Source organism: Delphinus delphis, chromosome 1 (genome assembly GCF_949987515.2).
Source record: "Delphinus delphis chromosome 1, mDelDel1.2, whole genome shotgun sequence".
NCBI classification, from domain to species: Eukaryota; Metazoa; Chordata; class Mammalia; order Artiodactyla; family Delphinidae; genus Delphinus; species Delphinus delphis.
This window is the reverse complement of record NC_082683.1, coordinates 43815084-43842032: the sequence shown is the minus strand read 5'-3', so window position 1 is coordinate 43842032 and position 26949 is coordinate 43815084. Positions and strand designations below refer to the sequence as shown.

Here is a 26949-nt window from a genome sequence, read left to right as displayed (position 1 = left end):
AGTGACAAAGATTCTCTCCATCACCAAACTCTAGCCAGTGTCCTCTGAGCTCTCTTCTCCACCAGGCTTCAGCCTCCCCTACAAAGACTTAAAGGAACACTAACATAGTTTCTAACAGCTCAAGGTCACATCCCTAGGATGACTCTAGCCCCATTTAAAGTGCCTCCCTGAGAAAACTCAAGGCTGCTGAAAGAATTTACTGTTTGTTCCAGCCAACACCTGAAGGTAGGGCTCCTGTCTCCCAGTCTCTGTGGGAGCCTAAGCTTGCATAAGCGCCAGTTAGCAAACCTAGAACGGTTTCATGTGGACTAACCCCCTCCGCGCATTTTGTAAGTTTTACTTCCCCGACTGTACATAGTCCCCGGTCACCCACCTCCCTAATCCTTCATTCTCCCTGTAAAAATCCCAGTCACCTCTGTACAAATACAAGTTGAGTTCTGTGTCACGCTGGACACTTCCCTTTTGCAATAGTATATTAACGATTAAAATCTGTTCTCACTACCTTAGTGTCCGGCTTTCTTTATCTTTGACACTAGTCACTTTTATATCCGCGCTTTATAGATTGACGCTTAGAGAGGTTGGCAGCCTTGTCCAAAATCACACAGCAGAGCTGGGCTTTCTCCTACCCAGGTCTTCCGGTCTCCAAGAGCCTCAGAGAGCCGCGCCGGCCTCTCGGCCCATAGGCGGCGCGGTTTACGAAGGCCTGGGGCTGAGCGGCAAGCTTTCAGCCGGAGAGGAGGGGGTGGTGGAGGGGCCGAGAGGCACCTTCCCAGACTCGTCCGAATGCTGCGCGTCCTGACCAGCGCCCTGCGCCTTCCGAGCCCCCGGAGGCCCCTTGAGGCCCGTGGCTGCGCCGCCAATCTCGCGGCCGCAAACCGCGAGATCCAAGTGTGCGCTCTGGCGGGTCCAGACCAAGGTAAGTGCTCTGTCCTGGGAGGCCCGGGAGGCGGCTGAGGCGAGCGCTGGCAGGCTGTCCGAGGCCCTCCCGGCGCCTGGCACTACTGCCGGGGCGGGACCCATGACCAACGCGCCCACTGCCCCGGAGCAGACTGAAACTGATCTCGGAGACAGCAGTGAACGGTCCTGAAGAGATCTTAGTTCCCTGCCCAGGAATTGGACCTGGGTACCTGGATGAAAACCAGGAATCCTAGCCAGTAGACCACCAGCGAGCGGTTAGAGGCTAGAAGCAAAGTGGCCCTGGCGCTTTCCCCCATTTGAAAGCAAGAATGTTTCACGGAGGCAAAAACCGTAAAAACATGTACAAAGTTTATTATTAGAGACACAGCACAACATGGGAGCGCACACAGAGAAGCAGTTTAAGTCAGAAGCTAGGCAGAAATACACAGAGAGAAAGAGTACGGGCTTCCTCTAATGAGGAGCACAGTAAAGAGGTGATTTAAATTACTTATATAGGACAGTCCTTCCAGGTCTTTGTTTACATTTGGCCAATTATCTTGTTTCTTTTCCACACCTGACCTGCCCTAGGGCCCTCCCCAACACGCGTGCGCAACTTTTTGCTAAGATGGATCCCACCAGAGGCCTGTGGATGCAATGTCCACACTTTTTATGGGGTGGCACCTCCTCCCTTTTTCACCCCCACGGAGCCTTCCTGCCCATGTGTAGACAGGGAAGTTTTCCTTGACCTCAGGAGTGGTCATCTTATCTCTTTCTTCCAGCAGAGCTCAGCTTCTGCCACTAGCTTTGTCCTTGGATTGTCTGGGTGAGAACAAAGCTTCAGTTTTACTCCACTTGACAAACGCCAGCTGTCTGGCCCAGGGGCCCATCTATATCCTACCTCAAATCCCCCCTGAGAGACGTGAACCCCTCAGAAATCTTTATTGGGAGGATGAAGGGCAATGGTCTGTCTTCTGTAGCTTCTGCAGGCTGGAAAGGGGCTTGTAGACCCTACCTAGTTGGGGTCACGGAGCTCTCGCCCTACCTCACTAAGGGGTCCCAGGGCGACTTCTGTTGTTATTCCGGCAAGATCTGTTCCGAGGAGTGGCTGGAATCTCTGCGTCACCGTCATCTTGATGTGAAACTATCGTAATCTGGAAGAGACAAACTTAACAAGTAGATTAAAAAGGCAGGAGCGGGCTTCCCTGGTGGCGCAGTGGTTGAGAGTCCGTCTGCTGATGCAGGGGACACGGGTTCGTACCCCAGTCTGGGAAGATCCCACATGCTGAGGAGCGGCTGGGCCTGTGAGCCATGGCCACTGAGCCTGCGCGTCCAGAGCCTGTGCTCCGCAACAGGACAGGCCACAACAGTGAGAGGCCCACAAACCGCAAAAAAAAAAAAAAAAAAAAAAAGGCAGGAGCCACAGTAAAAGAATTATTGTAACCAGAGGCCCAAGCAGGAGTAAGAACCAGGATACATTTGGTAGCATTCCTTTAACTGTGGTCCAGATATAGTCAGCACTTAGGTTACCCTGTCCAAAGGAATGAAGCGTTAGCATGGTCATATATCTTTTGATGTTCTCTTTTATTAGCCCAGTGTGATTGATGTAGGTGTAACAGACTCAGAAGTAGTTGGAAGAGTGACAACCTGAACATTAATAGACAAAATAGGTCTCTTTTTTTTTTCTGGAGAACAAGCCTGAATCCCAGTCTAGACCTGGTACTTCGAGGAGACTTGTAGCCAGTAGGTTTTAACTTTTGATGCGGTATTAACATATAAACCAAAGCAGTTGTCACCATTAATAATTTTAGTGTTTCTCTAGGTATGAGAAGATGCAAGAATTGGGGCTTATAAAAATCCTTACCTGAAAATATCTAACTATCTGAAGGCCTGTTCTGCCAGTTTTTCCCGGAGCACAGAATGCCTGATTCCTGATCTCCACCCTGAACTCCTTTCAGGGGGTGTTGAAGGTCAACAGCTGCAGCAGCTCCTGATTTAATCTTTGTTGAGGCAGATGGCAAGTGCCAGTTTCCAGTCGGCAGGGCCCCTTCATGGCCATAAATTTGACCATGGTTTGGGGGGCATTTCATGTCCGTTTTGTCCCACAGCGCTAGGAATGTTTATTTCCTCCGCTGATAGGCCACACAATGCGTTGTTACTGGACTAGGCCTCGTTAGTGGTACCCAAAAGTCTCTGCACCACCTGAGACTAGTCTAGTCTCTTATGGTCCAGGAAAATATTCCCTCTTGTTGCTTTTTCCCATACCTAGAGTTATACCATTACAATCATTGATCTTATATGGGACTATCATTTTATCAGAGGCTCAGTCACATATTTGGTAATGTAAGAAATAACAATTTTGATAAGGCTGCTCAGAACCAAACGGTCTCCAATTTCTGGAGGGACCAGGAAGAAAGAAAAGAAAAATGTTTTAATTTTACCCACAGGTGTAAATTACCAAATTGTTGTAAACCATAATTAGCTTGAGAAGAAGAGATTCTTTATATCTGAAAAACAAAGATTAAAAGCTAGCAATATGTCAGACAAAAAGTACTAAAAGAATTATGATCATATTTAGCAGTTCATTTAATCCCATGTAATTAATTTTTGTTCTGAGTCCAGTTTTTCTATTAATTTTGTTAACCTTGCCTGATGATTGAGAATGCTAGTGACAGTGATTGTTTGTTTTATTTTTTTTTTTCTTTTTTTGCAATACACGGGCTTCTCACTGTTGTGGCCTCTCCCGTTGCGGAGCACAGGCTCCAGACGCACAGGCTCAGCGGCCATGGCTCACAGGCCTAGCTGCTCTGCGGCATGTGGGATCTTCCCGGACCGGGACACGAACCTGTGTCCCCTGCATCAGCAGGCAGACCCTCAACCACTGCGCCACCAGGGAAGCCCCGATGGTGATACTTTTAAGAAGTTTGTGAAGTTTTTGCTAAGGCTTGTATGATTTATCCAGTGAAGTGGGTGTCTTGACCACTGGAGATTGTAGAAGGTATACCGCAAGTGGAAAACACTTTTTCTTTTTTTTTGGCCGCATTGGGTCTTTGTTGCTGCACATGGGCTTTCTCTAGTTGTGGTGAGCGGGGGCTACTCTTCATTGCAGTGCGTGGGCTTCTCATTGCAGTGGCTTCTCTTGTTGCGGAGCACAGGGTCTAGGCGTGCAGGCTTCAGCAGTTGCAGCTCACAAACTCAGTAGTTGCGGCACGCGGGCTCTAGAGCGTGTGGACTTGTGGCACACAGGCTTAGTTGACCCACGGCATGTGGGATCTTCCCAGACCAGGGATCAAACCCGTATCCCCTGCATTGGCAGGCGGATTCTTAACCACTGTACCACCAGGGAAGTCCCAGAAAACACATTTTTTGTCTTTTATTTTTTTCACTGTGAGGGCATTAACCCTCCAGCCAAGGAAGGCTTTAACCCATCAAATTAAAAAATGAGGTTTGTCAGGGAGCCGGGAAGAGCCAAGCGGCCATCTTGGATTTCCCATAGCCCTGTTTAATTTACAGTCATTGTTTATCCATTTTATTTATTTATTTTTTAATAAATTTATTTTATTTTTGGCTGCATTGGGTCTTCGTTGCTGGGCGCAGGCTTTCTCTAGTTGCAGTGAGCGGGGGCTACCCTTCGTTGCTGAGCATGGGCTTCTCATTGCGGTGGCTTCTCTTTGCTGTGGAGCAGGGGCTCTAGGCACGCAGGCTCAGTAGTTGTGGCTTGCAGGCTCTAGAGCACAGGCTCAGTAGTTGTGGCACACAGGCTTAGTTGCTCCGCGGCATGTGGGATCTTCCTGGACTAGGGCTTGAACTCATGTCCCCTGCAATGGCAGGTGAATTCTTAACCACTGCGCCACCAGGGAAGCCCAAAACTTTGTTCTCTTAACAGAGAGAGAGAACCAAATTTCAGTCTGGTACCAGCTTACTGTTAATCACAAAATTTCTTTACCTAATTAAATTTAATCTAGTCTTAATCAGTCTTAACAACATACAAAATTCTATTCTCAAAGTTCCTTTTTCACAAACCTTTTATCACCCCTTGGATCCATATTAACTTGTCCCATTTTTTCCCATCCATAAACAATCAGCTCTAAGACAAAATTATTTTCCTTTTTTTTTTTTAGCAACAACAACAACAAAATATCTCCAGTCTTTATATATTTACTTGCTGACAACAAATATCCTACTTGCTTTACACACTGAAATGCTTCCCTTGTCACTTTAGTCGCTTTGATTACATATTATAATTTTTAACCCTTAAAAAAATCTTAACTTCTAGTGAAAAGCAAGAAGAAAGCAATTGTGAACTGCTTGTCATATTGGCATTCTCTGATTAGCAAACTTAAGAGCATATTGATTAACAAACTTAAGAGCATATTGATTGAGCACTGTTGGGTTTTGTTTGTTTGGTTGGTTGGTTTTATTTTGTTTTGTTTCTGTTTGGGGGTAGTTTTATTTGCAGGGGTGGTGCTGGGGGGTGGTGGTTGAACTTTGCATTCAGTGGTGTTATTCACACTCCACAGTCTGCTGCCTGTTACCATCAGGGCAAGGTCCTTCTCTTGTCTTTACTTTCTCCCCAGTCCAACCCCTCTAACCTTCCCTGCGTTTTATGTAGCATTGTTTGTGTCCGAGTTTTAATTTACACAGAAGGCACTATTCTAGACATCTCATGTTTCTTCCTTTTTCCCACTTGATACCAAGTTTTGAAGAGCTGCTTTGCCATATAAATCTGTTCCTTGCTCCCTGCTGTTGTATACTACTCCCTAGTGTGCATCCCCCACTCTTGATGGACATGTAGGGGCTTCCAGTGTCCGATTACATCACTTGGTGAGAATTCTCTGGCTATGTGGGATTGCTGGTGTTAGACAATACCCCTTACTCTCATGCTTAGTTCACTGCCAAACTGGTAATGGCGCTTGCCTTGAAATAATTATAGTTATTCTCCCAACTTTACAGATTAAGAACCTGAGGAATAGAGAGGTTAAGCAATTGGAACCAGCTCTGATTTCAAAACCTGTGTTCTCAACTATTAGGTCATCACTACCTCTTCTGGTAATTCAGTGACTCAAAACACAGACTTGTACATTAGTTAAAAAATTACCACGGGTCATAGACCTTAGGGCTCACTTGTACAAAAGGGGAATTTTTTATCCACAAATAACAAGCATCAGGAGATTAAGCCTCTGCCCCTGCCAGAGGGCATATGGAAGGAATGAGAAGCAGTGGAGGAGGCATGAGGAGGGGACCCACACACAGGAGAACCACCCCACCACCCCATTAGAAGCCACCCGTTCTGCCTTCCACTTGGCATGATGTCACCAGAGCATAGTCACGTTGTGCCTGTTGTCCTTGAAAATGGGATTGTTAACCCACTCTTGGTTAACTCTTGTTAACCACTCTTCACTCTTCCTTATGGCTCTACTCCAGCTCCTTAGCTGGATGTTCAAGTTTCTCCACCACAACCTGACATTGTCACCTTATCTCTTCTACCCATGTGTTTGTTCATTTCAAGCTGTCCCACCTCAGTGTTTTGTTCTAACTATGCCCCTGACTTCGGTCCTCTTCTTTCCTCTCTACCTTTGTAAATCCTTCTGGAATTACACCCCCCCACCATTTTCCTTTTACATCCCTTGTGTCTGGACTTGTCTCCCTCATCAGTTGTTAGCTCTTTGAGAGTGAGAATTGCTAGCTGGGTCCAACTATTAACTTTGGCAAATTCTCTTCTTTTCTGGGCCTCAGTTTCCCCTTCTATATAGTAAGGGATTGTTAAACCAATTGGTCTCTATACTATCTCCCAGTAGTTTCTATTGACTCCCACCCACATCACCTGGTGATTCAGACCATCCCATCAGTGTGACTCTAGGTCATCTGCTAAGGAATTCAAATCATCAGCCAGTGGTATGGGGGGGTCTGGTAAGAGTAGAGGGGGTGCAGTGCACTACTGGGGCCCAGCAAGGGCAAGGTTCCCAGAATAGGGGCTCAACTAAGAAGTCAGGGACCATGGCTGAGTCCTCTCTATTTCTCTGGGGCCTGGCATGTGGTAGTACAACTTGCACATTGTCAGGTGAATGAATTAAAGCCAGAGACACCCTGTCTGGCTCCTCAGGGCTCCCAGCTTAGATTTCTCAGCTCATGTGGGGCCCTAGACTTTCCCCAGCTTCTGTGCATCTTCCCCACTCACAATACCCACAGACTATGTTTAAGCACTTGTGGGCATTATCTCTTTTAATCTTCATTACAACCTTTTTAGCATTTCTATTTACAGATCGGGAAAGTGAAGGTCAGAAGGGTAAAGTAATTTGCCCAAGGCCATGAAGCTGGTATGTGACTGAGCTGTGACTTGAGCCAAGCACCACATTTACATTCTGAAAGAGGGAAATAGAGATGAAATGTGGGAGAGAGTCAGCCAGAGAAAAAGGAAAGACAGAACAGGAAAGCAAAGAGAAGAGAGCAAAGTTTCTGTCAATCCCAAGACGTCATGACTGTATTAGTTTTCTATTGCCATGTAACAAATTACCACAAACTCTATGCTTAAAATAACACACATTTATTTTCTCATAGTTTCCGTAGGTCAGAAGTCCAGGCACAGTTTAGCTGGGTTCTCTGCTTCAGGGTTTTAGCAGGCTGCAATCCAGGAGCTGGTGGGGGCTGTGGTCTCATCATAGGCTCAACTGGGGAGAGGTCTGCTTCCAAGTTCCTCAGCTGTTGGCAGAATTCATCTCCTGTGGTTGTAGTACTGAAGTCCTGTTCTCTCGCTCTTGGCCAGGGGGCCACTCTCAGCTCCTAGAGGCTGACCACAGTACCTTGCCACACAACCCTCTCCATAGGTCCACTAGTTTCTCTAGTGTATGCTAGTAATATAGAGTCTTATATACATCATAACCTAATCACAGAAGTAACATCTCATTACCTTTGCCATATAATTAGACCTAATCTTACAAGTGGTATTTTATGACCTTACCTGTATTTTCTTGGTTAGAAGCAATTCACAGGTCCTGTCCACATTCAAGGGAAGGGGATTATGCAGGATGTGAACATGGGGGCCACTCTAAGGTCTGTCTGCCACAATGACCTTGGACCTAGACTGTTCTCCTCAACCCTTCTGATGTGGTTTCTCTGTATCCACCACAGTTTCCCTTCCCCAAAGTTGCAGCATTTTCTCATCTGGAGAGGATCTTTGGGACATCTGAGTTCCTCAGTGGGACCTCCAGGCCTGCTGGGCTCAAAGAACTCTATGAAGGTTTCTGGGGAGGCTAAAGAAGCCCACCTAGCCTGCATGTTACAGTTCTCTGTCCTGGACCACAGTTCTCTAACTGTGGCTGGAAACCCTGTCCCTTGAGACCCCTGAAACTTTCATTGGCCCTTCTCCGTGTCTCAGATCAACTCACACTGAGAATGCCATCTTAATAAATCCTGTTTGTTCTTCAAAGCTAAACACGCTGAGAGAAAATAATAAGGGGGCTTTGAAGCCCAGAGGATTGGTAAACACTCCTCTAGTCCATCCTGACACTTTACAGGATGGGAAATGGCCAAGAAGGTATAAGAGTATTTGAGCCCCTGCCCAGAGCTGTTCTCTCTTCCCCACACCTGACCCAGATTTGGCAGGTGAGTTGAGGCCAGAGTGAGATGCAAGAGCCAGATGGTAGGGGGTCTTTGGGGTGGTATTAAGGATTTAGACTTAATTTTGATGAAAAGGGAAGGGAAGAATATGGTCAGATTTGGGTAAGAAAGATGACTCTGACCCAGATGAGGGAACGAAAGTGGAGGGGGAAGGGGAGGCAAGACTGAGGGCAGAGGGCCAGTTGAGGGATCCACGTAATAGAAGAAAGAGCCCACCAGGTTAGTGGCTGCAGGGAGGGATGTGAGCTGATAGGTATGAGATCTAAGAGGTTGAATTGGCCGCTTGGGAGACTAAGTAAACTTCAAGGACTAAGTAAACTTCAAGGGTGAGGAAGACGGAGGCAACATGACAGAATTCTGAGTTGATATGTCATTCGCTCACCAAAGGAGCAGGAGAAAGAGTGATCATTTCTTGACATGTTGGTCTAGATGTCAAGTGGGCAGCTGGATATTCAGGCTCGGAGCTCAGAGGAGAGCTGGCCAGGTGCGCAGGGCAGTCCTGGGTGTACAGGAGGTAGGTACACGGGAGGCGTGAAGGAGAGGGGCAGATGAGCAAGTGCAGCCCTCCTGACTCTTCTGCCTTGCCTCACACTGCTCTCCCTTTGCTCTGAACTCCTCCGGTTCTGGAAGACACTAAAAGGTGGCACAATGTCCCCCCCCCCCCAAAAAAAAATATGCCACATTGGTATAGAGATTTTTTTTTTTTTTGAGCTAAAGGCACTTGAAAAAAACAGCAGATGCAAGAAGGGCATTCTAATCTCCCCTTTGCTTACTGAAAACAGGAGATAAAAACTCCCACGTGAAAGATGCCCTCCCTGAACCTGGAGAAAAGAAACATTCTTCAACAGGGAGCTGAAGCCAAGAGAATTCTGTACAAACAGACAACTGTGTACAAACAGGCCTTATCTTCCTTTAGCCTCCCACATAGTTAACTCTTCCACAACTGACATTCCTTCTTCAGCCTACTATAAAAGCATGTAGGTTCTACCGTTTCTGGGGGTTTTCATTTCCTTTTGAGGGCTCTCATGTTACGTAAAACTTATACAAATTTGTGTGCTTTTCTCCTCTTAATCTGTTTTATGTTGGTTTAATTCTCAGGCCTAGCCAAAAAACATTAAGAGGCCCAGCTCTACAAACCCTATAGTACCCTGCTCTGCTATACTCAGGGCCCTCATCTGTACCACTCCCTCTGTCTGAAATGGGCTTTTCCCCACCAACACACACATACACATACACACACACACACACACACACACACACACACACACACACACACACACACACACACACTTTTGCCTGGCTGACTCCTATTCGTTCCTCAGCTCTCAGCTGAAAGGTCACTTCTTCCTCGGGGAAGTCACTGCTCACCTTCTACACTAGGGGCCCCCTCTGCCCACTCTATACCACTCACCTCCTTGTCCTTTTTCCCCCCATGTTCTCATCATAAATAGTAATTACTGGTTGAATGTCTGTCTCCTCTGTAGACTGTAAGATCTAAGAGGAGAGGGACTGGGTCTGCTCTGGCCTCTGACATCAGTGTCTGGTACAAAGGCCAACATGTGTTAAATTTGTAATTGTACAAATGACTGAATAAAGAGATCTTGGATTGACCTTTCAGGAACTTCAACATTAAAAAATTGAGTACTCTCATAGAGAACAGACTTGTGGTTGCCAAGGGGGAGGAGGGGGAGGGGGAGGGATGGATTGGGAGTTTGGGATTAGCAGATGCAAACTATTACATATAGAATGGATAAACAAGGCCCTACTGTATAGCACAGGGAACTATATTCAATATCCTGTGATAAAACATAATGGAAAAGAATAGGAAAAAGAATATATATATATATATACACATACACACATATATATATATCTGAATCACTTTGCTGTACAGTAGAAATTAACACATTGTAAATCAACTATACTTCAATAATTTTTTTAAAAAATTGAGTAGTCTCTTACCTGTGGTATTTTTCCCATCATACCTCACTCTTCAAATGAAAAGTTTTACCTATTCTCACCTTGCTCAAATGCTCCCATCTATGAGCTGCCACCTGTAATCCTATAGTACTTCATGTACTTACTTTACTTATGACCTCACGTTATCATTTACTTGTATTAGGCTGTAAGCACCTTGAAGACGGGCTGTTACATAACTTACAACTCCCACAATTTATTATGTATCATAGTTGTTCAATAGATATGTAAGGGGTTTTTTTCATAGCCAATACTTGGTTTTTATTTTCAGTCTTCTTAGTTTTAGTCGTTGTACTGGGTGCTATGCTTTTCTTAAACTCTTATTTATTTGATACTAATAAAATTAAACATCTTTTCATGTGCTTATTCGCCATTTGTATGTCTTCTTTCTTTCATGGAGTTACCTTTTTGTAAGAGTTGGGGCTTTTTTTGTGTGTGTGTGGTTCACGGGCCTCTCACTGTTGTGGCCTCTCCCATTGCGGAGCACAGGCTCCGGACGCGCAGGCTCAGCGGCCATGGCTCACAGGCCCAGCCGCTCTGCAGCATGTGGGATCTTCCCGGACTGGGGCATGAACCCGTGTCCCCTGCATCAGCAGGCGGACTCTCAACCACTGCGCCACCAGGGAAGCCCGAGTTGGGGCTTTTTAATTGAAATATAATTGACATATTAGTTTCAGATGTACAACAAAATTCGATATTTGTATACATTGTGAAATAATCACCACAGTAAGTCTAGTTAAGATCCATCACCACACATAGTTACATTTTTTTGTATGTGATGGGAACTGTTTTTTTAAAGTAATTTTACTTTATTTATTTTATTTTTGGCTGCATTGGGTCTTCGTTGCTGCGCACGGGCTTTCTCTCTAGTTGCGGCGAGCGAGGGCTACTCTTCGTTGCGGTGCATGGGCTTCTCATTGCGGTGGCTTCTCTTGTTGTGGAGCACCGGCTCTAGGCATGCGGGCTTCAGTAGTTGCGGTACACAGGCTCAGTAGTTGTGGCTCGCGGGCTCTAGAGCACAGGCTCAGTAGTTGTGGCGCACGGACTTAGTTGCTCCACAGCATGTGGGATCTTCCCGGATCAGGGCTCAAACCCGTGTCCCCTGCATTGGCAGGTGGATTCTTAACCACTGCGCCACCAGGGAAGTCCTGTGATGGGAACTTTTAAGATGTACTCTCTTAGCAACTTTCAAATATACGATATTGTTAACTAAAGTCACATGGTGTACATTGCATTCCCAGGACTTACTTATTATAGATATATGTTGAATAAATGAATTAAGAATTTTAAAATTGGGTAGAAGAAAACCTAGAAAAGTGCAGAGGCATCATCTGAGAGGTAGGAGGAAGACCAGGAGAACATGGGGCCACAAGGCAGATATGTTACTACACATCTGTCAAAACCCACTGGATGTACAACACTAAGAGTTAACCCTAATGTAAACTATGGATGTTGGGTGATAATGACGTTTCCATGTAGGTTAATCTTTTGTAACAAATATCCCACTCTGGTGGGGACGTTAATAGTGGGGGAGACCATGCATGTGCAGTGGGCAGGGGATTTACGGGAAATCTCCGCATTTTCCACTCCATTTTCCTGTGAACCTAAACTGCTCTGAAAAAACTAAATCTATTAAAAAAAAAAAAAAGCCAAGGCAGAAAATGTTCAAGGAAGAGCATGTGTATTGTCAGCAGAGTTAACCGTTGAGGAGCCTGGGACCAGGATGGAAACATGTCCCTTGGTTAGTGATGTGGTTACACTGGTCACTTTGGTGAGAATGGTTTCTGCTGAGTGACGGGGTGGGAGCTAGATTGGAGAAGGCTTAAGTGAATGGAAGGCAAGAAAGTGATTGAGTACAGAAAACCCTTTCAAGAAGCTTGACTGTCGCGGGTGAAAGAATATCACACGGGTAGGGCAAACGTTATTCTCTTGCCAAAGGGGACGGAATGTGAGTGTGCTCAAGCCTCTGGATTAGTTGCTAAATCCTGTGACAGAGGAACCTGGTCACTTGCCCCATGAGTGTCCAATCAGTGAATTCCACGCTGCAGGACACCTTACAGGTCAAATGCCCCAGGTTCTTTAATAAATAACTTCTGGTTTTTTCCTTATTGTTATTTTTTTATTTTTATTTTTGGCTGCATCGGGTCTTAGCTGTGGCACCCGGGATCTTCATTGCGGCGCGGGCTCTTCGTTGGGGTGCACAGACTTCTCTCTAGTTGTGGCGCGAGGGTTTTCTCTCAAGTTGTGGCGCGAAGGCTCCAGGGCGTGTGGGCTCTGTAGTTTGGGGCACGCAGGCTCTCTGGTTCAGGCTCGCAAGCTCAGTAGTTGTGGCATGCTGGCTTAGTTGCCCCGTGGCATGTGGGATCTTAGTTCCCCGACCAGGGATTGAACCCATGTCACCTGAACTGGAAGGCGGATTCCTTACCACTGGACCACCAGGGAAGTCCCAACAAACAACTTTTGAGGGAAAGACAGGACTAAAGGCAGAACCTGAGGATTTTAACAAGCTTTTTAAAGACACATCACTATTTTTGAAAATTAGCAAGTCTAAACTCTGAAGTCTAGAGATGCACATTTGTGTGATAAAACTAAAGAAATGCATGGAAGTGATCACCATAAAAGTCAAGAGAGTTGTTACTTTTGGGGGGAGGAGGGAACAATGAACGAGTCAGAGCATACGAGGAGGTTTCTGGGTGGTGATATTATTATAACTCATTCAGCTCAAGAGGAAGAAGTCCGGCTATGGAGAAAAGAATAATGGAGAGATACGTGAAATTGAAGAAGGGGTGTGTGGGGTGTGTGTCTCACAATGGCAGAAGCAGGCAGGAACCACTGTGGCAGTCATTCTTGTCCCTCTCCCCATGTTGCTCCAAGGTTCACAAGCCCTTCTACTTCTTCTGTGAGGCAGAAAGGGCAAGAGTTATTCTCCCCATTTTATGGTTGGGAAAACTGAGGCCTGGGTGTGTGAGACTTGCCCCAAGTTACACTGCTCATTGAGGGTAGAGGTGCCCAGATCCCAGGCCCCAGCCCAGGAGTGAGCAGGGCAGCTGGCTCACCCAAGGCTGCCCTGTCCCCTGCAGGAATCACTGAGATTTTGATGAACAGACCAAGCGCCCGCAATGCCCTGGGGAACGTCTTCGTTAGTGAGGTGAGAAAGGGTGGGCACGAGGGTGGGCTGGGGCTGGGTTGGGAGGTATCTGATGGAGTCTCCTCTGCAGCTGCTGGAAGCTCTGGCCCAGCTGCGGGAGGACCGGCAAGTGCGTGTCCTGATCTTCAGAAGTGGAGTGAAGGGTGTATTCTGTGCAGGTGGGTTTCCTTTCCAGCCCCTATGCCGCGGCTCAGCAGGGCTCCCCCCGGCCTGGAGGGCATTTGTGGGGGGTGGGGTCCTTAGGTCAGCTCCAGCACAGGACTCATTATTCCCATTTTAGAGATGTGAACTCAGCGGTAAAATTCCTTGCCTAGGGTTACACAGATAGTTAAGAATTCAGTTTGAACTTGGCCTCTCTGATCCCCGAATCCTTGTTCTTCCTGCTGCACCACGCACTGTTCTGACCCTTCACTGAGGAAATGAGGAAGCTGAGTCCAAAGACATTCACAAGGTCTGTGGCCAAGATGGGACTCTGTGCCCCTTTGCCCACCTACAAGATCTCAGTCCGTCAAAAAAAACTCTTCAATGTCTCTGCACCATTTGGTCCTCGCCACGCACTTCATTTCAAAGATGAGAAATGCCGCATCCAGGCCCACAACAAGCAAATGAATGAGAGCTGAGCTGAGCTAAGAACTGGCACTGGGGAGGTGGGAAGAGGCTGTGGAAGGCTAGGGTGGGAGGAACGTGATGCTTAGGAGTTTTCAAGGAGTTATGGCTCAGTCCCTAGGTCTCAGCTGTCCAGATCACGGCGACCAGCTCGGGGTCTGCCATGGCAGGATAAGTATGTGGACCAGTCTGCCTGACCCCGCTGCCCTGGCTGAGGCCCTCCTCCTCCCCTGGCCTCTTCCTCTGGCTCCACCTCTGTCTGACCTCTTCTATCATGGTCACTTCATGCCCCTGTTAGCCCCACTCCTCACTATCCCAGCTAAGGACAGGGAAGTAGGGGGGCTGCAGGTCTGAATCTGCCCCTGACTTGCTCTGGAACCCTGGGCTAGTCCCTGTCCCTCTCTGGGCCTCAGTTTCCCCATCTCTCACTGAGGGGCTGGAACTAATCAAAGACTTCCAAGGGCTCTCCCAACTGACTTTTGGATAATCTAAGACTTGCGAAGACTGTATTCACCCCTTACTCCCGCCTCAGGCCCCTGCCATCTGGCCTTTGATGACGCCTCCATTGTCACTACTCTCACCAAGGTCCCTGCCCACCTCCATGCCACTGGGCCCTGCACTCACTTCTCAGTTCTCATCTTACTTGACCTCTCAGCCTCCTTGGACCCCACCAACCCCTTCTGTTAAAAAAAATAATTATACAGTGATGTATGTCAATTATTTCTCAATAAAACTGGAAAAAAATAACTAACAAATTTTTATTTTATTACTATTTAACATAGTTTTTGAATTGTCAAATATATATATTACACAAAAATTTACACTTTAATCATTTTTAAGTGTAAAATTCAGTGGCATTAAGTACATTCAAAAGGTTATTCAACAATTACCACTGTCCATTTCCAGAAAATTTTCATCACCCCAAATAAACTTTATACCCATTAAGCAATTCCTCCCCATTCGCCCAACCCCCGGTAACCTCTGTTCTACTTTCTATCTTTACAAATTTGCCTATTCTAGGTACCTCATACAAGTGGAATCATATATTTGTCCTTTCACGTCTGGCTTATTTCACTTAGCATAATGTCCTTCATGTTCATCCATGTTGTAGCATATTGCAGAATTTCTATCCTTTTTAAAAATGAATATTCCATCTTATATATATATATAAATTATATATATATATATTTATTTTCCACATTTATTTTGTTTATCCATCTGTTGATAGACCTGGGTTTGTTTATACCTTTAGGCTATTGTGATTAATACTGCTATGAACATTGGTGTGCAAGTTATCTGTGTGAGTCCTTGCCTTCAGTTCTTTGGGGTATACACTTAGGAATAGAATTGCTGGACCATACAGAGCCACAAAAATATTTTTCACAACAGCTGCATCATTTTGCATTCCCACTAGCAATGCATCAGTGTTCTCCACATCCATGCCAACACTTCTTTGTTGTTGTTGCTTATAATCGCCATCCTCATGGGTGTAAAGGGGTATCTCATTGTGGTTTTTATTTGCATTTCCCTAATGACTAATGATGTTGAGCATCTTTTCCTGTGCTTACTGACTTATCGTCTTTGGAGAAATATCTATTCAAGTCCTTTGTCCTTTGTGGGTTTTGTTTTTGGTTTTGTTTTTAGTTGTAGGAAGTCTTTATATATCCTAGATATCAATTCCTCACCAGTTATATGATTTGCCAATATTTTCTTCCATTCGTGGGTTGTCTTTGCTCTCTTTGATAGTGTCCTTTGATGCACAAAAGTTTTTAATTTTGATGAAATCCAGTCTTTTTGTTGTTGTTGCACCTCTCCTTTTTTTGACCACCACCGCTCCCCGCCCCCGGCTTCCCTAACCATGTTTTCCCGGTGTTTCTCTTTCCTCTCTGGCTGCTTCTCTTCAGATTTCCTTTGCTGGATCCTTTGACAGCCTGGGAGGCAGTAACGGGCTGTCACTCTTGCATCTGCAGGTGCAGACCTGAAGGAGCGGGAGCAGATGAGTGAGGCGGAGGTGGGGGTCTTTGTCCAGCGGCTCCGAGGCCTGATGAATGAGATTGGTGAGGGTCCTGGAGTGCGGAGGAGGAGGGCATTCCGGGGCCCTGCTGATCCCAGCCTCACCCCACCCACCACTCTACTCTAAAGACAGAACAGTTTCTGTTGTGAGCTCTGTGGAGAGACAGATGATTGGCGGGGGGGCGGCAGGGGCAGGGAACAAGGAATTCTACAAGGGGGAGGGTGTGACGAGGGTTCAGAGGGCATTTCTCCCAGAGGGAGCCCTGGCTTCTCAGCCTTTGTGCCCTGCTCGTTATGACCCCCAACCCCTGTGCCCTCAGGGTGCAAGCCTGGCCTTTTCAGAGTCAGGTTTCACCAAGCATGCTTTCAGGCTTTGACAATGGCTGTTCTTTTGCCTGGAATATCCCTCCTTGGCCATCTGAACTTTCTACTCGTTCTTTAAGACCACCAGTGCCTCCTCCTCCAGGAAGCTGTCCCTGATCCATCCTCCAAGCTTCCTTTATCAGAGCACTGATTACCTGGGTCATCATTGCCTGTTTACAGGTCTGCCTTCCCCACGTCTGGTTCAGTTGTGTTCCCAGCACTCAGTATGGGGCTTGGCACACAGAATAAGAAGGGAGTGCAAAAAGGCTGGTCCCAGGGAGGCCAGCAGGAGATTACCCTGTCCATCTCCCCACTCCCGATCCCCAGCTGATCACACAACTCTCCCCAGTAGGAAAACCAACTTCTAAGGTAACCTGGCTGAGGTACCAGGTAAGGTCCCCAAACCTGGACCAATGAAGCCCTCTGTCCCAACCAGTTAGCTCCTCCCCTCCCTGAGACACTGTCCGGGTCCTGCCAGGGCCTCGCAGGCTGAGCCTTTCTTCATCTCCACAGCAGCCTTCCCTGCGCCCACCATTGCAGCTATGGATGGGTTTGCCTTAGGTGGAGGCCTGGAACTCGCCCTGGCCTGTGACCTCCGAGTGGCAGGTACTGGGCACGGGGAGAGGTGGGGTAGGGTGGGGAAGGAAGAGTGAAACAGGCTAATTCTGGGGATTCTGCAGTCAGCCACTGCTCTTGGCTTTCCAAGCAGCCACAGAACTAAAGGCAAGGTGGGAGACAGAGAGTTCAGGCAGCAGCTGGTTCCCCTCCTGGCCTGGCCCGACTGCGGCAGTACCCATCCTTCTCAGTCAGCTGCCCTCCGCTCAGGACTGCTCCCACCAACCCCAGAGCAACTGCTAACATGACAGCAAAAAGAACACAGAGAGGGAAGGCTGGGGACAAAGACTAACTGTTCAACCTTCCAGTTCTGTCCAGGCCAGCTTTTTCAATCACGTTTTGAGCAAAGGTGAGCCGTGGGGGCGGTCTGTCACCTGCCCAGCTAGTCACAAACATGCCTGGGCAAGAACACTGCCCTCTGGTTCACTGGCACCCAAAAAGGTTTGCGTTACTAGTTCAGAGAAACTGAGCTTTGAAGAGTGGAGGGAGGGGAGGATGAAGATAATCGATCACTTTTTAACCTTCCTGTCTTGGTGGTTAGGTGCGCCCCTCCTGGAGGCAATCAGAGAAAGTCTGAGTGCCACCACGGTGCTACTCTCTTCCCCTCATTGCTTTCTCCCGCCATCCAGGAAGAACATTTTTTAAAAATGTGTAACCCCAGGCATAGAGGGAGCTTATATCTACAAGATGCGTATCGAAGAGAAGGCATCAAAATACCAGGTCAGGTCACAGCCCCGGATCTGCTTCTCACCTGCCTATGTTTAAGGCAACTAACTTGCAGGGTTTGGTGGATAGGAGGGTGAACATCAACTCCTCCCTCCCGTACTGCATGGTTCCGGTGGCCTGTGCTGAGGGAATTCAGAAGCCTGTGTGGTGGGACACCTCAAGGAGGGCTTGTCAGAGGAAGCAGAACTGGGGAAAGAGGATGTGGACCGGAATACAGGAAATTTTCAGGCTGACAAAAAGCTGGGAAAAATAACTGCTGGGCGCAGGAGTCAGCGACACTCTAGGCCAAACCTGAGCTAAGGATGCGTGAGACAGAGAATCCATTAACTTACAAACAGGTGTCAGGCACCTTCTAGGAACCCCTTCCTTGTTCCAAGCACCATTACCTCACCTGATCCTTAGCAGCTCTCTGGAATAGGCAGAAGAGGGGTAGTCGTCTTCTTCCCACCCACGAGGCTCAGAAAGGGTAAGAGACTTGCCTGGTTGAGTAGGGGAGGTAGGATGAGTGCCTGGGCCTGCTGGCTTCCAGGCTAGGGCTCTTCCAAAGGCAGCATCTGGGGGAGTCTGGCTGTGGCCACACCATGAGGGAAGTGGCTGGCTGGAGGAGTGAGCAGAGCCCACAGGCGGTATCTCTTCTCCTTGGGGACTGGCGCTGGAAGGTAGGGTTGGGGCTTCATTCTGTTTTGTTTAAGCAGCTTCCTCAGCTGTCATGGGGCTGATTGAGACCACCCGAGGACTCCTCCCAGGAGCAGGTAACCTCAACCCACAGCATCCATCCTTCTTTACCTGTTCAACTCCAGTCTATCCAGCATAATTCCCTACTTTCCTCTTTTGCCCTATGTTCTGGGCTCTGCCCTGCCAACCTAACTCAGTTTGCTTCTGAGAGGTCTTGGCTGACTCCCAGCCTGGGCCTTCTCTGGCCTCCCACTTCCCATGCAGATTCACCACCCCTATTCCATCCTGGCAGGAGGGACTCAGAGGCTGCCTCGATGCCTGGGGGTGGCCCTGGCGAAGGAGCTCATCTTCACAGGCCGACGACTGAGCGGGTCACAGGCCCAGGCTCTGGGGCTGGTGAACCATGCTGTGGCCCAGAATGAGGAGGGCAACGCCGCCTACCACCGGGCACGAGCACTGGCCCAGGAGATCCTGCCCCAGGTTTGGTGATCACCCAGCACAGGAGGGCCTGTGCCACACGGGATGCACGTGTGGAGAGGCCAGGGGGCAACATAAGATCCATCTACCCAGATTTATAAAATTAACCCTCTTTGGAGTTTTAGCATCCATTCAGCCATCCAGTAAACGAAATCAGATTTTAAGTTAAAATGAAAATTAAGTTCTGAGGGACTGGAATCAAATAGGCTTGAAAATCCTCAGAACAGCACTGTAAAACAAGTTCCTGAGATGATGTAAACATCCTCTACCTGTGCTGTCCACTAAGGCAGCCACTAGCCACATTATTTAAATTAAAATTAAAATTTTAGTTTCTCAGTTACACTTGCCACATTTCAAATGCCAATAGCCACATGTGGCTACTGGCTACTGTATTGGACAGTACTGCATTAAAATGTCCCCAAAATTGAAAAAGCAAGGTTCTAAAGCAGATAAAGAACTACCAGCTCAACTTTCCGACCATACTACATGGTGGAAAAGTGCTTGAAATACATGATGTAGGACATGTTAAGCTCCATTCATTTTTTAAAATCCTCAAATAGCCTATGAGCATAGTCTCCCAAAAGGTTTAGAGACCCAGGGAGTAGGTTTAGGCCCTGCCTACATGTAATCTCCAAGTACCTGAGAGGCTCTGCTGGCTTCTCACTCCTCTAAGAGGACCCAGAGGGAGGTCCCAAGTTTCTGCAGATATGTAAGCAGCTGAAATGGAGCTAGGTTTTGCTAATTTATAATACTGACTTAGCCCATACGGAGCATCTCATCCATCCGACACAATCCAAGGTACTTTAATAGTGTCCCAACTATTAGAACAATCCAGTTGAGCTGATTATCCCCATTGTATCTATGCTGTAACAGACCCAGAAAGGTAAGTGACCGTTCATCAAGGTCAAAGAAAGTGACTGCAATACCAGAAAGAAAATCAGTAACTGGTATTTTGGCATTAATGCTGCATAATAAAAAAACTGGTATTTTATTTTAAAGAGTGCAGAATGTGTACGATTTTTTAAAAAAACAAACTAAATAATGCATTTCAAATACAAAAAATTACAGACGTTACAAAACGAAGTTAAAATAGAAGCCTATAAAACTGTTACCCATACTCTACCATTTTAATATTATTAACAGAGAAAAGTATTTGAATTAATCATGAAGAGTAAAAAAGAGGTATTTTATTTTGGAAAAAAAACACTGTCTTCCTTAAATAATCCTGCCTCTTTTTATAACTTTGAGGTCTTTTTTGAGGGCAGGGACTATAAAAAGCTGATAGTGAATTTGGTTTAAAAGAAAGCATTTCTTTTGTCTTCTTTTTATTGATAGTTTCAGCACATATAAATGGAGAGTCTGATGCTGTTAATTTTAATGCTGTCATGTTTCTGTTATAGTTGGTCAGAAAGTCTCTGAACTAATACAAAACTCTGAATGACTCAGGACAGTAGCTAATTACACTTCCACAGAGGGGGCCTATCCAGCAAGACTTGTAGACTACAGGGCTTATCTTTCCGCATAAACTAAATAACTGGGTCTTTGAGCTTATCTCAAGATGATTCAGCTTCAGATTTTTCAGTATATTGAAATAACGGTATTCTACTAATATAATTACTAGTATTTCAGTATTTAAAAGCAGCTTTGTATACCAAAACACGAGCATACCAAAAACTAGTACTAAAATCACTAATGCAAATGCTAGGACATTTCGATGCAACCTGAAAAATGAATCTTTAACTTCCAGCTGAGTAACTGGGTGCCAAGGATGAAAGGGTTCTTGGATGGGGTGAGCACAAAGGGTGGTGTGGTAGATGGCTGCCCTCTAGCGGACAAACTACTAAGACTAAGGAGTCAAGTGGCTGCAGAGATTAGAGCCCAGAAAAAACTGTCAATAAACACAAGGTCCACAACTTAACACTCAGATCTTCCCTTTAGATAATAAACATACCTTATCCTTTGAATATGGATTTGGCTACGTTTTCTACTTGAACAACAAAGGGATGGAACATACTGTGGCCAGTGTGACTCACTGTTCTCATTTCCAAACAGCATGAAATGATCAATCATATTTCTAATAATTCACACACACACACACACACACACACACACACACACACACACACAGGGCACCCTTGAACAACACAGGTTTGAACTGTGCAGGTTCACTTATACATGGATTTTTTTCAGCTAAATACATACTACAGTACCACACGATCTGAGGTTGGCTGAGTTCGCGGATGCAGAACTCTTTATAGGGAGGGCTGGCTGTAGTTATACGCAGATTTTCCACTGTCTGGATGGTCGGTACCCATAACCCCTGGGCTGTTCAAGGGTCAACTACATATATATATGTATATATATATATACACATACACACACACATACATACACACACACTCAGAAACGTGTGTTTTCAACACAGTACAACATAGCTATGTAGTTTTTAATGTTCTGTGATGAGAAATCAGTAGTTAAATAACATATATTCATGACAAGCAAATCAAACAGAACAGAAGAATAAGAAGGACATAAAGTAAAAATCAAAAGTAGGGTGACCCTGTTTACCTGGGGCTGTCCAGGTTCAACGTGAAAGTCCCATGTCCTAATAACCCTTCAGTCACTGGCAAACCGGGAGAGCTGGTCACCAAAACATCGCTCAACTCCCCAATCCGTCTCCCCAGAGATGACCACTGTTGCCAGTTTGCACACTCTTCCAGAAATATTCATTGTATGTACAATATAAATTATGCACATATACTCATATCTAAATGACTCTAAATTCTTTTTAAGATGGTTTAGGGAACAAGGAACACACCTTTAGAGGCTAATCCAGTTCTAACAGACATTTAAAAAACATGAAATTAAAATATGCATAGAAAAGAATTCAAACAGTATGGAAAAGTATAAAACAAAAAAGTGAAGTTCTCCATTCTCTTGACCCTTCTCCCCAAAGGCACATCATACCAACACCTTTTACACAAATGGAATAATATACAAACCAGTATGCACCTTTCTTTTTTACCTACTACCTTGGAGAGTTTCCCATTCCAGCACATACTTATCAACCCCATTCTTTTAAACAGCTGCACTTTTTCATTCATGGTATGGACGTGCCCTCATTTAACCAGTACTCTAATGAGGAACATCACGTTGCTTACATCTTTATGCTCCTGAAAAATAGCTGGAGTGGATAACTGTACATCTTAGTGTACTTCTGGAAGTAGATGCCTACATGGAGGTACAACATGAAAGAGCATGTGCATCTAATTTGCCAGTTCTTGTCAAACTGCCTTCCCGAAGCATTGTACCAATTTACTCTCCTATCAATTATGTATGCAAATACCTCTTTCCTAAATCTCAGCTATAATGGGCATTACCAACACTTTACAATTTACCTAGTCTGAGGTGAAAAGGAGCACCTCACTGTTCTGATTTACGTTTCTTTAAAAGTAAAGCTGAACATACCTTGTGCCTGTATTTCTTTTCTGTGAACTAACTTTTCATACTGTTGTGAATGTTATAAAAACATTATACCAGCTTTTTGTTATGGAAATTCTTCTGTCACAGTATCACAAATATATTTTCCCAGTTTTTGATTTTTGTCTTTTATTTGTGGTATTTTTCACAGTCTGAAGTCCTTCATTTTTATGTAGCTAGCTTTTTTATTTATGGCTTCTATGCTAACAGACTTTTCAAATCATTCTTTTTCTGATAAAGAAAAACTTCAAATAATACAAATACAAAAACTTCAAATAATATAGGAGGCAAAAGCACTCCTTGCCTGGAAGTGGGGCTGGGGATGGAGTGCCAGGCCTGCTGTGGCACAAGCTAACTGGAAGCAAGGTCGGTGAGGCAAAGACGGCCACTTGGATGCTCTTGCAAAATGCCCCCTCAGGGTTCCAACCCAGGCCTGTCAGACTCCAAAGCCCAAGTTCCTAATCTTGACCATTTTTCACCCTACTGGGGGAAAACCTGCTCGCAGGAGAGGCTTGAGATGAGAGAGGTAGAGGAAGGGAGCAGCAGTGGGAAAGGTGACTGGGAATCAGATCTAAGCTTCACCACTGACTCACTGGACAAACGTGGCCAAGTGCTTCACCACCCTGAGCCTCGATTAAACATGGCACCATCCTGGAAGGATGGGCAGCACCATTTGACCATTAGAGAAGTCTGTGGGTGGGAAAGCATTTGGAAAATGTTGTACATGCTGGAGGGATGGATTAAATGACAAGAACCCCGGATGGTCACGATTGGGAGGGTCAGGGATCAGTTAGGCTTCCTCCATTATAGAAAAGGAACATCTGCTGAGAAGTAGCAGGTACTAAAACTAACGAAACTTAACACTGTCAGTAGAACAGCTGGATCTCTGTGCAGACCTCTTCCCCCACCGTGGAGCTGTGTGCCTAACCATGAGCACTGATCCCCTCCTCAACCAAGCTGCTTCTCTTCCCTAGGCCCCCACTGCTGTGCGGCTGGGCAAAGTAGCCATTGACCGAGGAACAGAGGTGAGAGGGTTTTGGGTTGGAACCTGGGCCCCACTAAAGTCAGTGGGGCGGCTGGGAGGTGGTGCTTTCATGGCAAACAGATGGACAGCACAGCTGGAAAGAGCTCAGGAACTGGACTCGGGAGTCTGACCTCTCTCTTTATGCCTTGCTTTTACCTACCTACAAAATCAAGTTTGGCCAGGTGATATTCCAAATGACATTTTATCCTCATCTCTCGCCCTTGGAGAGAGAAGGAAATTGAGGTTCAGAAAGGGTAAGACTTATCCAGGGTCCCAGAACAAGTGAGTAACAAGAATCCAGGTCTGCGTGGCTCCCAGTCCATGTTCTCGGGTTTGTGTTGGTCAGTAATGTGGCCTCGTGGACCGGGCTCAGGTGTGGGGCCTTGGCTGCAGCTAACCCATCCTAGACATCAGCTCATTCATTCAGTCATCACACAATGAACCTAGACCTGAACTGGGACCCAGAAATGAGTCAAATATGGTCACTGCCCCCAAGGTGGGGAGGGGGACGGACACAAATCACTAATAAAGGGTCAAGGGGACCAAGCAGACACCCTGGGGAGGTTAGAGCTGCACTGTCCATGTGGCTACTGGCTACGGTATTGGACAGTGCTGAGTTGGAGAATGTTTTCTAGAACTGGGGCTTAGGGTGGATGAGACTTCCAAAAAATAGGGACAAGTGTGAGGAAAAACACAGAGGTGTATAAATAAGCAACTTGACAGAACAGGACAAAGGGACGAGTGAGACAACATAGCATGGAGGTTAGGGGCATAGGCTCTGGTGCTGGACCATCTGGGTTCAAAGACCTGCTTTTCCACATACTGTTGTGCCCTTAGACAAATCATTCCACCTCTCTATGCCTCAGATTCTTCAGCTGTACAGTAGGGAAAATAACCCCTGTTGGGAAAGGTACTTCTCTTAAAATAGTGCTTGTAAGTGGTAGCAATAGCAAGTACTGTGCAGTATAGGCTGGGAAGTTGCCAGGGGCCAAGTCATAAAGGCCTTAGTCCTCAGGGCAATGGGAAGCCAGCACAGTTCACTAATAGGGGTGACAGGAGGCATGGGGAGGCAGCCAGACAGCAAGGAGGGAACACTGGCTGTGCAAGCACAGCTCAGGCACACCCTCCTCAGCTCTACAGGCTATGTGTCATCCTCCCCGCTGTTCTCACAGCCCGCATTCATCCCAGCACTGTTTCACCACTGTTAGGAATGGTATTCCCTCTCTAGGTAGGGGATTCCTTATCAGCTCATCTCTCTTCATATGGGCTGGCATACAGTAAGCCTCAATAATTCTTTGCTGGAAGAATCCATAATCAGTAAGAAGTGGTGTAGGAAGTAGGACTAGCTGGCGCCCAGTGCTGATGGGGATGGGCAAGGTCAGGCTGATCCACGCACAACTTCTTTCTTGCAGGTGGACATTGCATCAGGGATGGCCATTGAAGGGATATGCTATGCCCAGGTATGTGTCTGCCACCAGCCCTGCATGCTTGTAGCAGAAGCCGGGCCAGAGTGGGCGGCCTTAAGTACTTATGACCAATTCAGTAGGTTCCTCCCAACCCAGAGAGTCAGTCTTCATGCCATTCCTTCCTCAGTTAGCCTGGGGTGATCCCAGGGGAGCCACACTGCTCCTCTCTGGGACTGTTTCCTCAGCCATCTAATGGTGGTGTATCCTGCTCTACTTGGGGGCCCAGAGAATCACAGAGGAACTTGAGAGAGAAGAATAGCAGCTTATGCAATCCCTGTACCAGCGGCTACTGTAGACGCCAGGCTGGAGTGGGACATCAAAGCCTTGGTTTTCACCTGTAGGCTGTGTGTGTTCGATGGTGGGGCAATAAACCTGGGGCTGACCTATTTAGCCCCTCACTCCTGGGTGAGTCAAAAATATTAATCTCCAGGTTAACAAATAACGAAAATACTCCTAAACAGGGGGTCCTGGGACTTGTAGGACGTAGTGTGAACCAACTACACACCAGGATTCAAAGCCAGAGTTCTTACCGCAAAGCCTAATCTATCTTCTCTACTGAGTAGCCTCATTTCTGACTGTTGCACGAGACTGTGAGCTCTCTGGAGGCGTGCAAGCTGTGTGCAAAGAGAGGCTAGTGTGACAGGCCTCGGGTGCTGAAGAGGCAGCCTGTCTTCCCCAGGAGACCAAGGAGCCATCGAGGCCCATACTGTTGCATGGGCCTCCAGTGTTGCAACACCGGAGTCCAGAGGCAGCGAAAGACTTGGATTCTGTCCTTGTCATGCATTGAACAAGCTTGAGCGAGTATTGGCCTCTGGTCCTGCTCCCACAGACTAATACTCTGTATGTTGTTTCAGAACATCCCGACCCGGGATCGGCTGGAAGGCATGGCTGCCTTCAGGGAGAAGCGGCCCCCTAGATTTGTTGGCGAGTGACTTCCCTTGAACCTTACGCATGGGAGATGCACACCTTACAGGGAAGGATCCGGAAGGAAAACGTGCAGCGCGCCTGCCCTCCTCATTTCACCTCTAGGCTTCAGTTTCCTCACAAGGACGATGATCGATATAGAGTGACTGGCACGGTGCCTGGCACGAAGGTGCTGCCTATACCACCTACCGCTACCTTCATCATTCCTCACCCAGGCTAGACAATCACTGGCGTCGGGTTGGCTTTAGAGAATACCTGTCTCTCCCTAATAGAACGATCAACTAAGGACAAAACAGACCCCTCTGGGCCTTTATATCGCTGGCACTCAAGCCTGACCTCTGCCTCTCAGTTATTAGGTGCTCACCAGAGATGAGAGGAGGTTGTAAGAACCACCCTCAACTGCCCTGTTTCTTCCTCTGTACAACAGAGATAATAAGGAAACCCTGGCAGTGGTTGAATAGGCCCAGCTCTCTGCCAGTTACTCACTGTGTGCCTCAGCCCCCTCATCTATAATGAAACTGTTGGGAGGACTAAACAAATACTAAAATGCCTGATGTTCAATAAACGTGAGTTATTATTCATGTACAGTGTTCTTCTAAGAACCAGATGAAATCACTGCTGTGAAAACCTTTTGTAAACTGTAACGTGGCAGGCAAATCTTTGATGGAGCATTAAATAGCTTTCAGGAGTGCTGAGAAGGGAACGATTAACTCTGATGGACAACACGGAAGGTCAGGAAATGGGCAGGTGACACTGGAGTTGAAAGCTGAAGGATCAATAGGCATTTGAGGCGAAAAAGAGGAAGCCTGAGGGGAACAGCACGAGCAAAAGTGAGCAAGATGACGACACTGAGAAATAAAGGGTGGCTGATATGCACATGTGCACACTAGTCTCAGGAGCCCTCCTTCTGTGCCCCAAGGCAGGGGAAGAGACAGCCACGTGGT

General features: G+C 46.6%; 1 protein-coding gene across 3 annotated transcripts; it reads left to right on the top strand.

The window, feature by feature from the left end:
• The first annotated feature begins 4 nt into the window (after positions 1 to 4).
• ECHDC2 (enoyl-CoA hydratase domain containing 2) lies at positions 5 to 26949 on the top strand. 3 transcript variants are annotated; one of them, XM_060022161.1, is made up of 10 exons: positions 5 to 916; positions 13569 to 13636; positions 13707 to 13794; positions 16213 to 16299; positions 17132 to 17224; positions 18652 to 18711; positions 18927 to 19114; positions 23566 to 23616; positions 25028 to 25075; positions 25936 to 26948. In XM_060022161.1, exons 1-10 carry the CDS (start codon positions 784 to 786, stop codon positions 26011 to 26013), a joined length of 894 nt encoding a protein of 297 aa, XP_059878144.1. In that variant the 5' UTR covers positions 5 to 783; the 3' UTR covers positions 26014 to 26948. The 3 variants fall into 3 exon arrangements, with proteins under 3 accessions (XP_059878144.1, XP_059878152.1, XP_059878161.1); XM_060022169.1 differs by having other exon boundaries at positions 198 to 916; positions 18655 to 18711; positions 25936 to 26944; XM_060022178.1 differs by lacking the exon at positions 5 to 916 and adding an exon at positions 12142 to 12684 and having other exon boundaries at positions 25936 to 26949.